Genomic DNA, 11,915 nt, shown 5'->3' with positions numbered 1-11,915 from the left:
GGAATGATTTTTAATTAAGGTGGTGTACATCTGTACATTTACCATTTTATAAGTTAGGGGGTGATTTTTATATTTTGGGCTGGAACTCAGAGCCTGGACATTGTCCCTCAGATCTTTGGCTCAAGGATAGTGCTCTACCACTTTGAGCTTCAGTACCACTTATGGTTTTCTGGTGGTTAATTGGAGATAAGAGTTTCACAGGCTTTCCTAGCTGAGGCTGGCTTTGAACTGTGATTTTTAGAGCTCAGCCTCATGAGCTAGGATAACAGGTATGAGCCACTGACACCTGGTTACGGGGAGGGGGGTGAATTTTTAACATGATTCTGAAGTTCTCACTCTTGGTAAAACAACACCTGGCTAGGATAATTGTGGTAATAGGTGACAGCTTGTTAATCATTTACTGATTTTGGTTATGTATGAAAAGGAAGTTTTTCTTTAGGCGACATTGATGTTTATTACATTCCTTACCTATAGCAGTGCTTACTGTTAGATTTAAGCATGAAATGTCCTCATTTATTTGAGGTGTAGAGAGCAGATAAAAACAATTGGTGTTTTAGCCATCCCTGTTCTCCCAAATGTGAAACAAGTGGTCCAGCTAGAGGTTGGTGTGCTAATTTCATTTTACTTACTGTAAAGATGATGAACAGGGCTAATTTTTGTGAAAATTGGGAGGTACTTTAAAGTTGCTTCCAGACCACTGTGGGGTTTGTGGTTTTAGCTTGAGGGGCCGGCTTTGAAGAACTATTTAGTGTTTGGTTGAAAGAGCTGACTGAGGATAACAATGCCAGGTGCTGTTTCCCTTGTCCATATAGGTTTTGTATGCCAAGGCAATTTGAAAACTGCTTTCAAAACTGGCTTTGGGAAATGGAGGGAAGTGGTCTTACATACACCTGGACACTCAAGTCCCTGCTGCTAATGAGATGTCTCCGTGCACTCTAGCATGGCCATTCATTGATCCTACCCTGGCTCCAAGGCAACTGGAATCTTCGCAGGCCTTACAGGCCTCATAGACAATCTTTGTCCTGCCATCTATGAAAGTGTCTCAGTACTCAATTTCTCACCTAATGACAGGGCTGCAAGTTTCCAAGCCTGTTGGGAATTTTTTTTTCTTTTCTTTCTTTTTTTTTTGGGGGGGGGGTTCCGGTCGTGGGGCCTGAACTCTGGGCCTGGGTGCTGTCCCTCAGCTCTTCAGCTCAAAGCTAGCACTCTACCACTTGAGCCACAGCGCCACTTCCGGCCTTTTTTTTTTGCTTATGTGGTGCTGAGGAATCGAACCCAGGGCCTCATGCATGCAAGGCAAGTGCTCTACCACTGTGCCACCATCCCAGCTCCTGGGAGTTTTTTTTTTTTTTTTTTTTAAGTAGTTGTACAAAGGAGTTTTAGGTTGAATTCTTTGCCTATACACAAGCACACGGGTAATGGCCAGATGGCTCCGGTCATCTAAAACCATCCAGATAGAATAACCAAGCAAGTGTTCAACCCTCTGAAACTGCTTCTCTGGGTGGTACTTGCCTTTAGTCAGGCCAGGCTTCCTATGACATGAGTGCTGAAGCAAGAAGGATATAACCTTAAGGAAGGAGATCTGAGATGCAGAAGTGAGTACTCTGATGGAACAGCACTACAAGGTGGGTGAGCCATCTCAAGAGGTCACACTGCCACAGGCCAGATAAACTTAAAAGTCCCCAACTCTGCTGGGTACTTAGTGGCTCATGCCTGTAATCCTAGCCACTCAGTAGGTGGCTGAGACCTGAGGATCATGGCTCAAAGCCAGCCTGGGCATGAAAGTCTGTGAGACTCATCTCCTTTTAATCACCCCAAAACCAGAACTGGAGCTGTGGCTCAAAGTGGTAGATTGCTATCCTTGAGTACAAAAAACTCAAGGACAGCGCCCTGGCCCTGAGTCCAAGCCCTACCATGGACAATAAAACAAAGACCCTATCTCTTTGTTGAGCCTTTAGCTCCCTGGTAGAGTACTTGCATAGTAGGTGTGAGGCTCTAGGACTGATCCCCAGGGAACCCAGTTCATTCAGAACTTGGCTGGATGCAAGTGGTCCATGCCTGTAATCCTAGCGACTCAGGAGGCGGAGATCTGAGGATCATGGATCAAAGCTAACCTGGGCGGGAAATTCCATGAAACTTTTTTTTTTTAAATTTAATTTAATTTTATTTGTGAACATACTGTACGGAAGAGTTACAGTTACATGGGCAGGATAATGCGTACATTTCTTACCAAGCATTGCAGCCTCCTCCTTTGTTTACCCTTCACATCCCTTCCCAGCCTCCCCCCTCCCCCCTCCATGAAACTCTTATCTCCAATTAACTACCAGAAAACCAGAAGTGGTGCTGTTGCTCAAGTGGTAGAGTGCTGGTAGAGTTCAAGCCCCACAACCAAAAACAACAAAAAACCAGATCGTAGCCTGAGTTTTGAGGTTTTCATACCTGGACCTCAAGGGCTCTGCTAGACATCTTTTGTATCTATTTTGTCTTTCCACTTAGGATAGAGACTGCATTAGTAACCAGTGAGACAGGATAACATGTAACTATAACACAATCACTTGTTAATTTTTTTTTTTATTTTGTCAGTTGTGGAGCTTGAACTCTGGGCCTAGGCGCTGTCCCTCAGCTCTTCAGCTCAAGGCTAGCACGCTACTATTTGAGTCATAGTGCCACTTCCGGTTTTCTGGTGGTTTATTGAAGATAAGTCTCATGGACTTTCCTGCCCAGGCTGGCTTTGAACAGCAATCCTCAGATCTCAGCCCCTGAGTAGCTAGAATTACAGATATGAGCCTCTGGTGCCCAGCTTCTGTCTGTTAATTTCTTTGATAACATTTACCTGTAATTTTTCAAAGAAAATGATGAATTTTAGAAATTTGCAGATTAAACTTAAGACCTTACATTTGGGAGATAAGCACTCTACTCCTTTTAACTATTTTAATGTATTTTTTAATTGTTATGTAGATAGGGGTTACAGTTTCATAGGTCATGAATATATTTCTTTTGAGACACCCCTTCAAAGTGTATTGTTTAAAAGTTCCTGCTTTGGGCTAGTGGGTTGGCTCTTGTTTTTTGTTTGGTTTGTTCGTTTTTCTGTTAGTCGTGGGGCCTGAACTCTGGGTTTGGGCACTGTCTCTCAGCTCTTGAGCTCAAGGCAAGTGCTCTACCGCTTGAGTCACAGTGCTACTTCCGGTTTTCTAGTGGTTATCTGAGATAAGAGTCTCTCAGACTTTCCGGCCAGGGCTGGCTTTGAACTGTGATCCTCAGATCTCTGCCTCCTGAGTAGCTAGGATTTCAAGTGTAAGCCACCGGCGCCTGGCAGTGGCTCTTGTTTTTTGTTGGTTGTGGGGCCTGAACTCTGAGCCTGGGGGCCTGAACTCTGAGCCTGGGCGCTGTTCCTCAGCTCTTCAGCTCAAGGCTAGCGCTCTAGCGCTTGAGCCACAGCACCACTTCCGGCTTTTTTCCTTATGTGGTGCTGGGGAATCGAACCCAGGGCCTCACGCATGCAAGGCAAGCGCTCTACCACTGAGCCACAACAATCCTTCTGTCAGTAACTCAGCTTTTTCTCACCTAATACTTTTTTTCCCATTAAGTAAGCCCGTCCCACGGCTTGGCGAGGGCGTTCCGGGGAGGAGAGATGACAGGGATTTCCCCCTGCGCCCGGGCGGTCACCCACTGCCTCCCCGGAGCTTCCGGCCCCGCCCGTCCTTCGGGCTCCACCTCTTCCGGCGCGGTAGCCTCGGCTTCTGTTTGCGCCGGCTACTCGGGCGACGCGGAGTGGAGCGATGGCGGCTGGCGGCAACGATCCTCGAGCGGGCGACGTGGAAGAAGATGCCTCCCAGCTCATCTTCCCTAAAGGTGCGGCCAGGGCCTGGCCACGGCGGGGCGCCCTGCGTTACGGGCCGCGGCGTGGGGCCGGGCGAACCAGGCCCACGGGGCGCAGGCGGTCGGGCGGAAGCTGTATTCCGCGCCGCGGTCCTGGGCGGCCTGGCCGGGCCCTCCTGAGCGGCGTATTTGTTAAGTAGCCGCGAAGTCCTGGGCAGACAAGCTAGTTCAAATAGCCAGCAAGTCGTGGCTTCGGGAAGCGTCTAGGGTGAGCTAACCCAGCTCTGCCTCCTGCAGAACCTCCTGGTGGTGTAAAGCAGGGTGATGATGCCGAGGGAGGGAGCCCCCAAGAAAAGGCTTATTATATATTACTACTGTGTGCGCGCGCGCTGATCCTAAGACTTTAATTCAGGGCCTGGGCACTATTACTAAGTTGTTTGTTTATTTGTTGGTCGTAGGGCTTGAACTCTGGGCCCGAGTGCCCCTCAGCTCAAGGCTAGCGCTCTACCACTTGAGCCACAGTGCCATTTTCGGCTTTTTCTGCTTATGTGGTGCTGAGGAATTGAACCCAGGGCCTCACGCATGCAAGGCAAGCGCTCTACCACTGAGCCACCTTCCCAGCCCTATTACTGAGTTTTTGTGACAGGCTTTGAACCTCTATTCTCTGATCTTACCGAGTTGCTAGGCATGAGCCTAGCTACTATGTATTTAACTTTTTTTTTTTTTTTTTTTTGCCTTTTCTTTTTTGGTACTGGGGATCAAACCCAGAACATTGCACTTGCCAGACAAGTGCTTTGCCACTGAGCCACATCCCAGCCCACTATTACGTATTTTTAAATATTAGAATATGCAGAGACATATAGAGCAACAGTGAATACTGAAAAAATTAGGTAAACTTTTGCTGTATAGGAAGTAAATGTGACTGATGTTTGCACATGTATGCTATTTGTTGAGAGATGAGAAAAATTGATGTGTTGACTGAAAGCTTCTAAATGCCTTTAGAACATATTTGAACATATTTGCCCCAAAATAATACTGCTCATCTGTGCACAGTTAAAAACAACTATATTAAAGAAATTAAGAGCCAGGTGCTGATGGCTCACACCTGTAATCCTAGCTACTCAGGACTTTGAGTTCTGAAGATCACATTTTAAAGCCAGTTCAGGCAGGAAAGTCTGTGACTTGAGACTCATCTCCAATAAACTACTAAAAAAAAAAACAGGAAGTGGTGCTGTGGCCCAAGTGGTAGAGTGCTAGCCTTGAGCAAAAGAGACTCAGAAACAGCACCCTGACCCTGAGTTCAAGCCCCAGGACCTGTTAAAAAGTATATTGTAGAGCTAAACATAATAAACCCATGTTGATACATAGATAACTTTTAATTAAGATGTATCTAGGTCAGAATCTTTGGTGTTAAATTTTACTATATCATGAATTTGATTACTCCTGTGTGTGGTGAACAAATGTGGGTAAAAGCAGAGATGTGCAGTAAAATACACCTGGGTTTCTACAGAAGCAGAGAAATATTCAATGTAAATTGAACATTTAGAAGCTGATTTTGAAGGAAGACTATTTTCTGATAATTGTGTTTCTCACAGAGTTTGAAACAGCTGAGACACTTCTAAATTCAGAAGTTCATATGCTTCTGGAGCATCGAAAGCAACAAAATGAGAGTGCAGAGGATGAACAGGAACTCTCAGAGGTCTTCATGAAAACTTTAAACTACACAGCTCGTTTCAGTCGTTTCAAAAACAGAGAGACCATTGCTAGTGTCCGTAGGTAGGTACAAAAAGAAAGTTTTTACTAAACCAGATTTTGGGTATCTGAAGTAGGTGGTAGTTCTCTGATTCCTTTCCCAAGCATCATCCAAGTAAAATGTTTTTGTTAAAAATTGGAGGGAGGGGGCTGGGAAGGTGGCTCAGTAGTAGAGCCCTTGCCTTGCATGCATGAGGCCCTGGGTTCGATTCCTCAGCACCACATAAGCAAAGAGAAACAAAGCCGGAAGTGGCGCTATGGCTTAAGTGGTAGAGCGCTAGCCTTGAGCTGAAGAGCTGAGGGACAGCGCCCAGGCCCAGAGTTCAGGCCCCATAACCGGACCCCAAAAAAAAAAAATTGGAGGGAGCCAGGCCCTGGTGGCTCATGCCTATAATCTTAGCTACTCAGGAGGCTGAGATCTGAGGATTGCCGTTCAAAGCCAGCCTGGTCAGGAAAGTCCGTGAGACTCTTATCTCCAATTAATCACCAGAAAACCAGAAGTAGCACTGTGGCTCAAAGTGGTAGAGCACTGGCCCTGAGCTGAAGAGCTGAGGGACAGTACCCAGGCCCAGAGTTCAGTCCCCATGACCAACCAAAAAAAAAAAAATTGAAGCTGGAGGGTTGGGAAGGTGGCTCAGTGGTAGAGTGCTTGCCTAGCATGCATGAAGCCCTGGGTTCCATTCCTCAGCACCACATAAGCAGAAAAGGCTGGAAGTGGTGCTGTGGCTCAAGTGGTACAGCTCTAGCCTTGAGCTGAAGAGCTGAGGGACAGCACCCAGGCCTAGAGTTCAAGCCCCATGATCAACCAAAAAAAAAAAAAAATGAAGCTGGGCACCAGTGACTCAGACCTATAATCCTAGCTGCTCAGGAGGCTAAGATCAGAGGATTACAGTTCAAAGCCAGCCCAAGCAAGAAAGTTCAGGAGACTCTTATCTCCAATTAACATCCAAAAAGCCAGAAGCAGAACTGTGGTTCAAGTAGTGTACCCTTGAGCAGAAATGCTCAGGGACAGTGCCCAGTCTCTGTGTTTAAGCTCCAGGACTGGCATCAAAATAAATAAACGGCCGGGGCTGGGAAGGTGGCTCAGTGGTAGAGCGCTTGCCTTGCATGCCTGAGGTCCTGGGTTCGATTCCCCAGCACCACATAAGCAAAAAGACAAAAGCCGGAAGTAGCACTATGGCTCAAGTGGTAGAGTGCTAGCCCTGAGCTGAAGAGCTGAGGGGCAGGTCCCAGGCCCAGCTGAGGGGCAGGTCCCAGGCCCAGAGTTCAGTCCCCTCCACTGGACCCAAAGAAAAAAAAGAAAAAAGAAACAAAATAAATAAACGTCCATGGACAGCCAGCTCATACCTATAATTCTATCTTCCTTGAGTTCAAGCTTCAGTACAGACACTATTGTATAGTTGTACAAAGGGTTACAATGTTATAAGTCAAGTTATAAGCACAATACTTCCTTGTCAGTGTCAACCTCCCCCCCCCCCCCCTTTTTTTTTTTTGTTCCAGTCCTGGCTGGTGCTTGAGCCTAGAACATGGGTGATATCCCTGAGCTTTCATGCTCAAGGCTAATGTTACTGATTTTTGGTGATTAATTGGAGATGAGTGTCATGAACTTTTCTGGCTAGGCTGGCTTTAGACTGTGATCCTAGGGGCTTAAGCAGAAAAAAAAAAGCCAGAAGTGGTACTGTGGCTCAAGTGGTAGAGTGCTAGCCTTGAGCTGAAGAGCTGAGGGACAGCGCCCAGGCCCAGAGTTCAGGCCCCACGACCAGACCCAAAAAAAAAAAACAGACTGATCAGCTTGTTAAGTAGCTTGGATTACAGGAGTGAGTCACCGCCATCTGGCAAACACTTTTTTTTTAGTTATTATAAAGGCAATGGACAGAGTAAGTCAGGTAAGGAGTACCTTTCTTGACAGGGGCTGGTCGCTCACACCTGTAATCCTGGCTGCTCAGGAGGCTGAGATCTGAGGATTGAAGTACAAAGCCAGCTGAGACAGGGAAGCCCTTTGAGACTCTCATCTCCAGTTAACCACCAGAAAAGCCAAAGTAGAGATGTGGCTCAAAAGTCCCATGACTGACAGAAAAAAGAAAAAAAAGTACGTTTTTTTTTTTTTTTCTTTTTGCCAGTCCTAGGGCCTGAACTCAGGGCCTGAGCACGGTTCCTGAGCTTTTGCTCAAGACTAGTATTCTACCACTTGAGCCACAGTGTCACTTCTGGCCTTTCCTGTTTATATGGTAGTGTAGAATTCAACCCAGGGCTTCATGCATGCTGGCGAGCACTCTGCCACTAAGCCACATTTCCAGCCTGAGTACATTTCTTTTTTTATAATGTCATCCTTTCCCTCACTCTCTCCCAGTTTGTCCCTCCCATCCCACCTATAAGTTGTATAGTTCATTTTCAACACTTTTTTTTAATTGGCAGTTAAAGAAATGTTTCTATGGCAGAGTAATTGCTTATCATGTCCAGTCCTCAGTACCACTACCCCCAGCTTAAATAAGGACAAAATTCCCTTTTGACACTTTTTTTAAGCTGGCTCTCACTGTGTGTTCCAGACCAGTGTTAAACTTTTGTTACCACTGCCTCTGCCTCCCAAATGCTGGAGTTACAGATGTGTACCATCACTCTTTTTTTTTTTTTTTTTGGTCCGGTCCTGGGGCCTGAACTCTGGGCCTGGGCGCTGTCCCTCAGCTCTTCAGCTCAAGGCTAGCACTCTACCACTTGAGCCACAGAGCCACTTCCGGCTTTTTTTCTTTTTGCTATGTGGGGCTGAGGAATCGAACCCAGGGCCTCAAGCATGCAAGGCAAGTGCTCTACCACTGAGCCACCTTCCCAGCCCCCCATCACTCTTAAGAAAATAGAAATTTTGATTGTACCAGTACTGGAGTTGGAACTCAGGGAAGCACTCACTTCGCTTTTTTGCTCATGGCTCCTACTGTACCTCAAGTGTATTACAAATTTTTTTGCCAGACTGGAGTCTTGGCATCCTATTGTATAGCTAGAGTTATGGCAGAGAGCCACCAATGTACATATGAAAACAAAAATTGTGTCCTAGGACCTGAACTCAAGGCCTGGATTCTGTCCCTGAGCTTTTCTTTTCTTTTTTTTCTTTTCTTGGTCATGGGGCTTTGAACTCAAAGCCTAGGTGCCAACCCTGAGCTTTTGTGTTCAAAGCTAGCACTCTACCATTTTGAGCCACAAAGCCACTTGCAGTTTTCTGGTGGTTAATTGGAGATAAGAGTCTCATAGATTTTAATCCTTGGGCTGGCTTTCTTCCAAAATCCTTAGCTCTCAGCCTCCTGAGTAGCTAAGATTACAAGGCGTGAGCCACTGGTGCCCAGCAAGGGGTTGCCCAGGCTGATCTCAAACTTGTGATCCTCCTAATTCATCCTCCTCTTTGATTACAAGCATGCACCACCACAGCTGCTAGAAATTCTTAATAGATCCAGCCCTGAACCTCAGAACCAAAACATAATGAGCTCTGTTGTACAATGTGGAAAACAGAATCCCATGTCAGAGTACTTAGTAGTTTGGGACAGCCAGCCCCATGTGTATGATATAAAGTGAGCAAGGCTGAGGAAGCGTAACAGCAGAGAACAACAAAGTTAGTTCCTCTAGGAAAGGTTGTATAGTCTTTGAGATTGTAGAAGATTTTCATAAGCTGGATGGCATATACTTTTCCACCATAGTATGCTCTCTTTAGTTTCCTTGTCTCTGTTGGATTCTTCCTCATCCACCTACAATCAGAATTTTTCTTTGGAAGATGGACACAGGAAGAGATTTTGAAAGTGGGATGCTACAACTCAAAATGCCCAAATTAAAGATTGAAAAAATGCTTTTGTTTTCTTCTTCATTGGTAGATATTTGGTCTTTTTTCCTGATGAACATACTTTGATTTTTTTCTTCCCTTCTTATAATCAGCTTGCTTCTCCAGAAAAAGCTACATAAGTTTGAGTTGGCCTGTTTGGCCAACCTTTGCCCAGAGACTGCTGAGGAGTCCAAAGCTCTGATCCCCAGGTGAGTACCAGTTGTGATCAGACTTGTATGTAGTATTAGATACATAATGTGCTAACATAGAATAAAAATTCCTTTGTTATTTTTAAAAAATTTTTTGAGGCCAGTCCTGGGCCTGGACACTGTTTTGAGCTGCTTTTGCTCAAAGCCAGCACTCTACCACTAGAGCCACAGTGCCACTTCCAGCTTTTTCTGTTTATATGGTACTGAGGAAGAGGAATTGAACCCAGGCTGGCTTTGAACCGTGATCCTCAGATCTTAACCTCCTGAGTAGCTAGGATTATTACATGTGTGAGCCACCGGCGCCCAGCTCCAGCTGATTTATTTTTAATAGTATCTCACATCTACGCTTTTAGGTAGGTCACCACAACTACTTTGGCCACCACACCCACTTTTTTTTTATTATTTGAGATGGAGTCTTGAAAACTTTGTCAGGGCTAGCCTCAAACAGCAATCTGGTCTCTGCCTTCCAAGAGTAGTGATTATAGATGTGAGCCTCCATGACTTATATTATTTCTCATAAAAACATAGCGTGTGTATTAGTTATGGATACTATATATGTATATATATATATAGTTTATACTATATATAATACACGTGTGTGTGTGTATATATATATATATATATATATATACAGTATCCATAATATATTGTATCCCTAAGTAATCCGTAAGTAACCATATCTCTCTATATAGATATATAAATACAAAATATGTATGGAAATAATAAATAACCAAATTTAGGATGGGTTCTAGGCAAAGGAAATATTGGACTGGACTATCAATTGTTCCTGTTTTAGTTATTAAAGAGATCTAGGGACTAGAGGTATGGCTCAGTGGTAGAGTGCCAGATGTGAGGGGAGAAAAAAAATGAGAGTGTAATACCAGCAGGAAGGAAAAGGCAAGAAAGGGTTATCTAAACTGAGTGGGGTTGTGAAATCTTTGTATCTTTTATATTTGAACATTTTGCACGTTTTTAGTAAAGGAAGAGTAGAAAAGAAGTACATATGAAATGTAAATGGTCAAAGAGATGCATGTCTCAAATAAAAATGTGTGAAAAGCCGGGCGCTGGTGGCTCACGCCTGTAATCCTAGCTACTCAGGAGGCTGAGATCTGAGGATCGCGGTTCAAAGCCAGCCCGGGCAGGAGAGACCGTGAGACTCCTATCTCCAATAAACCACCAGAAAACCGGAAGTGGTGCTGTAGCTCAAGTGGTAGAGCGCTCGCCTTGAGCTGAAGAGCTGAGGGACAGTGCCCAAGCCCAGAGTTCAAGCCCCATGACCGACCAAAAAAAAAAATGTGTGAAAATTGCCAGTTACTAAATCACTTGTTTTTTGTTCTTGCAGCCTAGAGGGACGATTTGAAGATGAGGAGCTGCAGCAGATTCTTGATGATATCCAGACCAAGCGCAGTTTTCAATATTAATCTCCAGATGTCACTTTGCTCCTTGGGGGGAAAACGTTCCCAGAAAAATTCCACCTGTCCAGGGGCTAGATCTGCCCAGAAATTATATTGCAGAAGATAGCTGGGCTTCTTTAGGAGAGGACAGCCTAGCTTGCTGTTTCACGTGTGGCTGTGAGACCATGAGAACCATAGAATTGTGTTGTGGCTTTGCAGGTGTCTGCAGGGCCACCTAAGCAGGCCACTAGCTGGGAGGTTGCAGCAGGGCAGAGTGGAGGCCACATTGTTGACTACCTCATATTGTGTTTGGTGTACCATGTTATTTGTATTTTAACAATTCATGTTAATTTCAATTTTATAGGGGTTTTGGTTTGGGGTTTTTTTTTTTTGTTTTGTTTTGTATTTTATTTTATTTTTTGCCAGTTTTGGGGCTTGAACTTAGGACCTGGGCACTGTCCCTGAGCTGCTTTTGTTCAAAGTTAGCCCGCTGAGCACCTGAGCCACAGCGCCACTTCTGGCTTTTTGTGTGTATTTGGTACTGAGTAATCGAGCACAGGTCCTCATGCATGCCAGGCAAGCACTCTACCACTAGGTCACATCCCCAGCCCCAAGAGTTTTTTTGTTTTTGTTTTTTGGTACTGGGGATCAAACCCAGAACGGTGCACTTGCTAGGCAAGCGCTTTGCCACTGAGCTACATCCCAGTCCCAATTTTATAGATTTTGAACACAGCTTAAAGAACATAGAAAGTGTTATAGGGTAAGAACACTTATGTAGAAGGAAAAGGAAGGAATACACCTGATGAATTTGAATTTCATCATTTGAAAGGACAAGTGTGATTTTCTATCCATGTGACTAACCCAAGAGATAGATAGGAAGCCTGTCCTAGGAAGTATAGTGGGATTATGTCCTGTGGTATATGGCCCTGGGCCCTTAGCCTT

At 45.0% G+C, this 11,915-nt stretch overlaps 1 protein-coding gene across 2 annotated transcripts; it reads left to right on the top strand.

Moving 5' to 3' along the window:
- Nucleotides 1–3,744: 3,744 nt before the first annotated feature.
- Polr2d (RNA polymerase II subunit D) lies at nt 3,745–11,404 on the top strand. 2 transcript variants are annotated; one of them, XM_042685173.1, is made up of 4 exons: nt 3,745–3,852; nt 5,415–5,595; nt 9,484–9,579; nt 10,922–11,388. In XM_042685173.1, the coding sequence occupies exons 1-4, from the start codon at nt 3,780–3,782 to the stop codon at nt 10,998–11,000; spliced, it is 429 nt and encodes a 142-aa protein (XP_042541107.1). In that variant the 5' UTR covers nt 3,745–3,779; the 3' UTR covers nt 11,001–11,388. The 2 variants fall into 2 exon arrangements, with proteins under 2 accessions (XP_042541107.1, XP_042541109.1); XM_042685175.1 differs by lacking the exon at nt 9,484–9,579 and having other exon boundaries at nt 10,922–11,404.
- Nucleotides 11,405–11,915: the final 511 nt, after the last annotated feature.

The sequence above is a fragment of the Dipodomys spectabilis genome, unplaced genomic scaffold (assembly GCF_019054845.1).
Source record: "Dipodomys spectabilis isolate Male_0828 unplaced genomic scaffold, ASM1905484v1 ptg000094l, whole genome shotgun sequence".
In the NCBI taxonomy this organism is placed as follows: Eukaryota; Metazoa; Chordata; class Mammalia; order Rodentia; family Heteromyidae; genus Dipodomys; species Dipodomys spectabilis.
This window is presented reverse-complemented; position numbering and strand designations above follow the sequence as displayed.

Excerpts from the sequence above, each read along its gene's own strand:
- Polr2d (XM_042685173.1), top strand. The coding sequence starts at position 3,780 with ATGGCGGCTGGCGGCAACGATCCTCGAGCGGGCGACGTGGAAGAAGAT. Across the intron at positions 5,596-9,483 it reads ACCATTGCTAGTGTCCGTAG|CTTGCTTCTCCAGAAAAAGC; the intron begins GTAGGTACAAAA and ends TCTTATAATCAG. Across the intron at positions 9,580-10,921 it reads TCCAAAGCTCTGATCCCCAG|CCTAGAGGGACGATTTGAAG; the intron begins GTGAGTACCAGT and ends TTGTTCTTGCAG.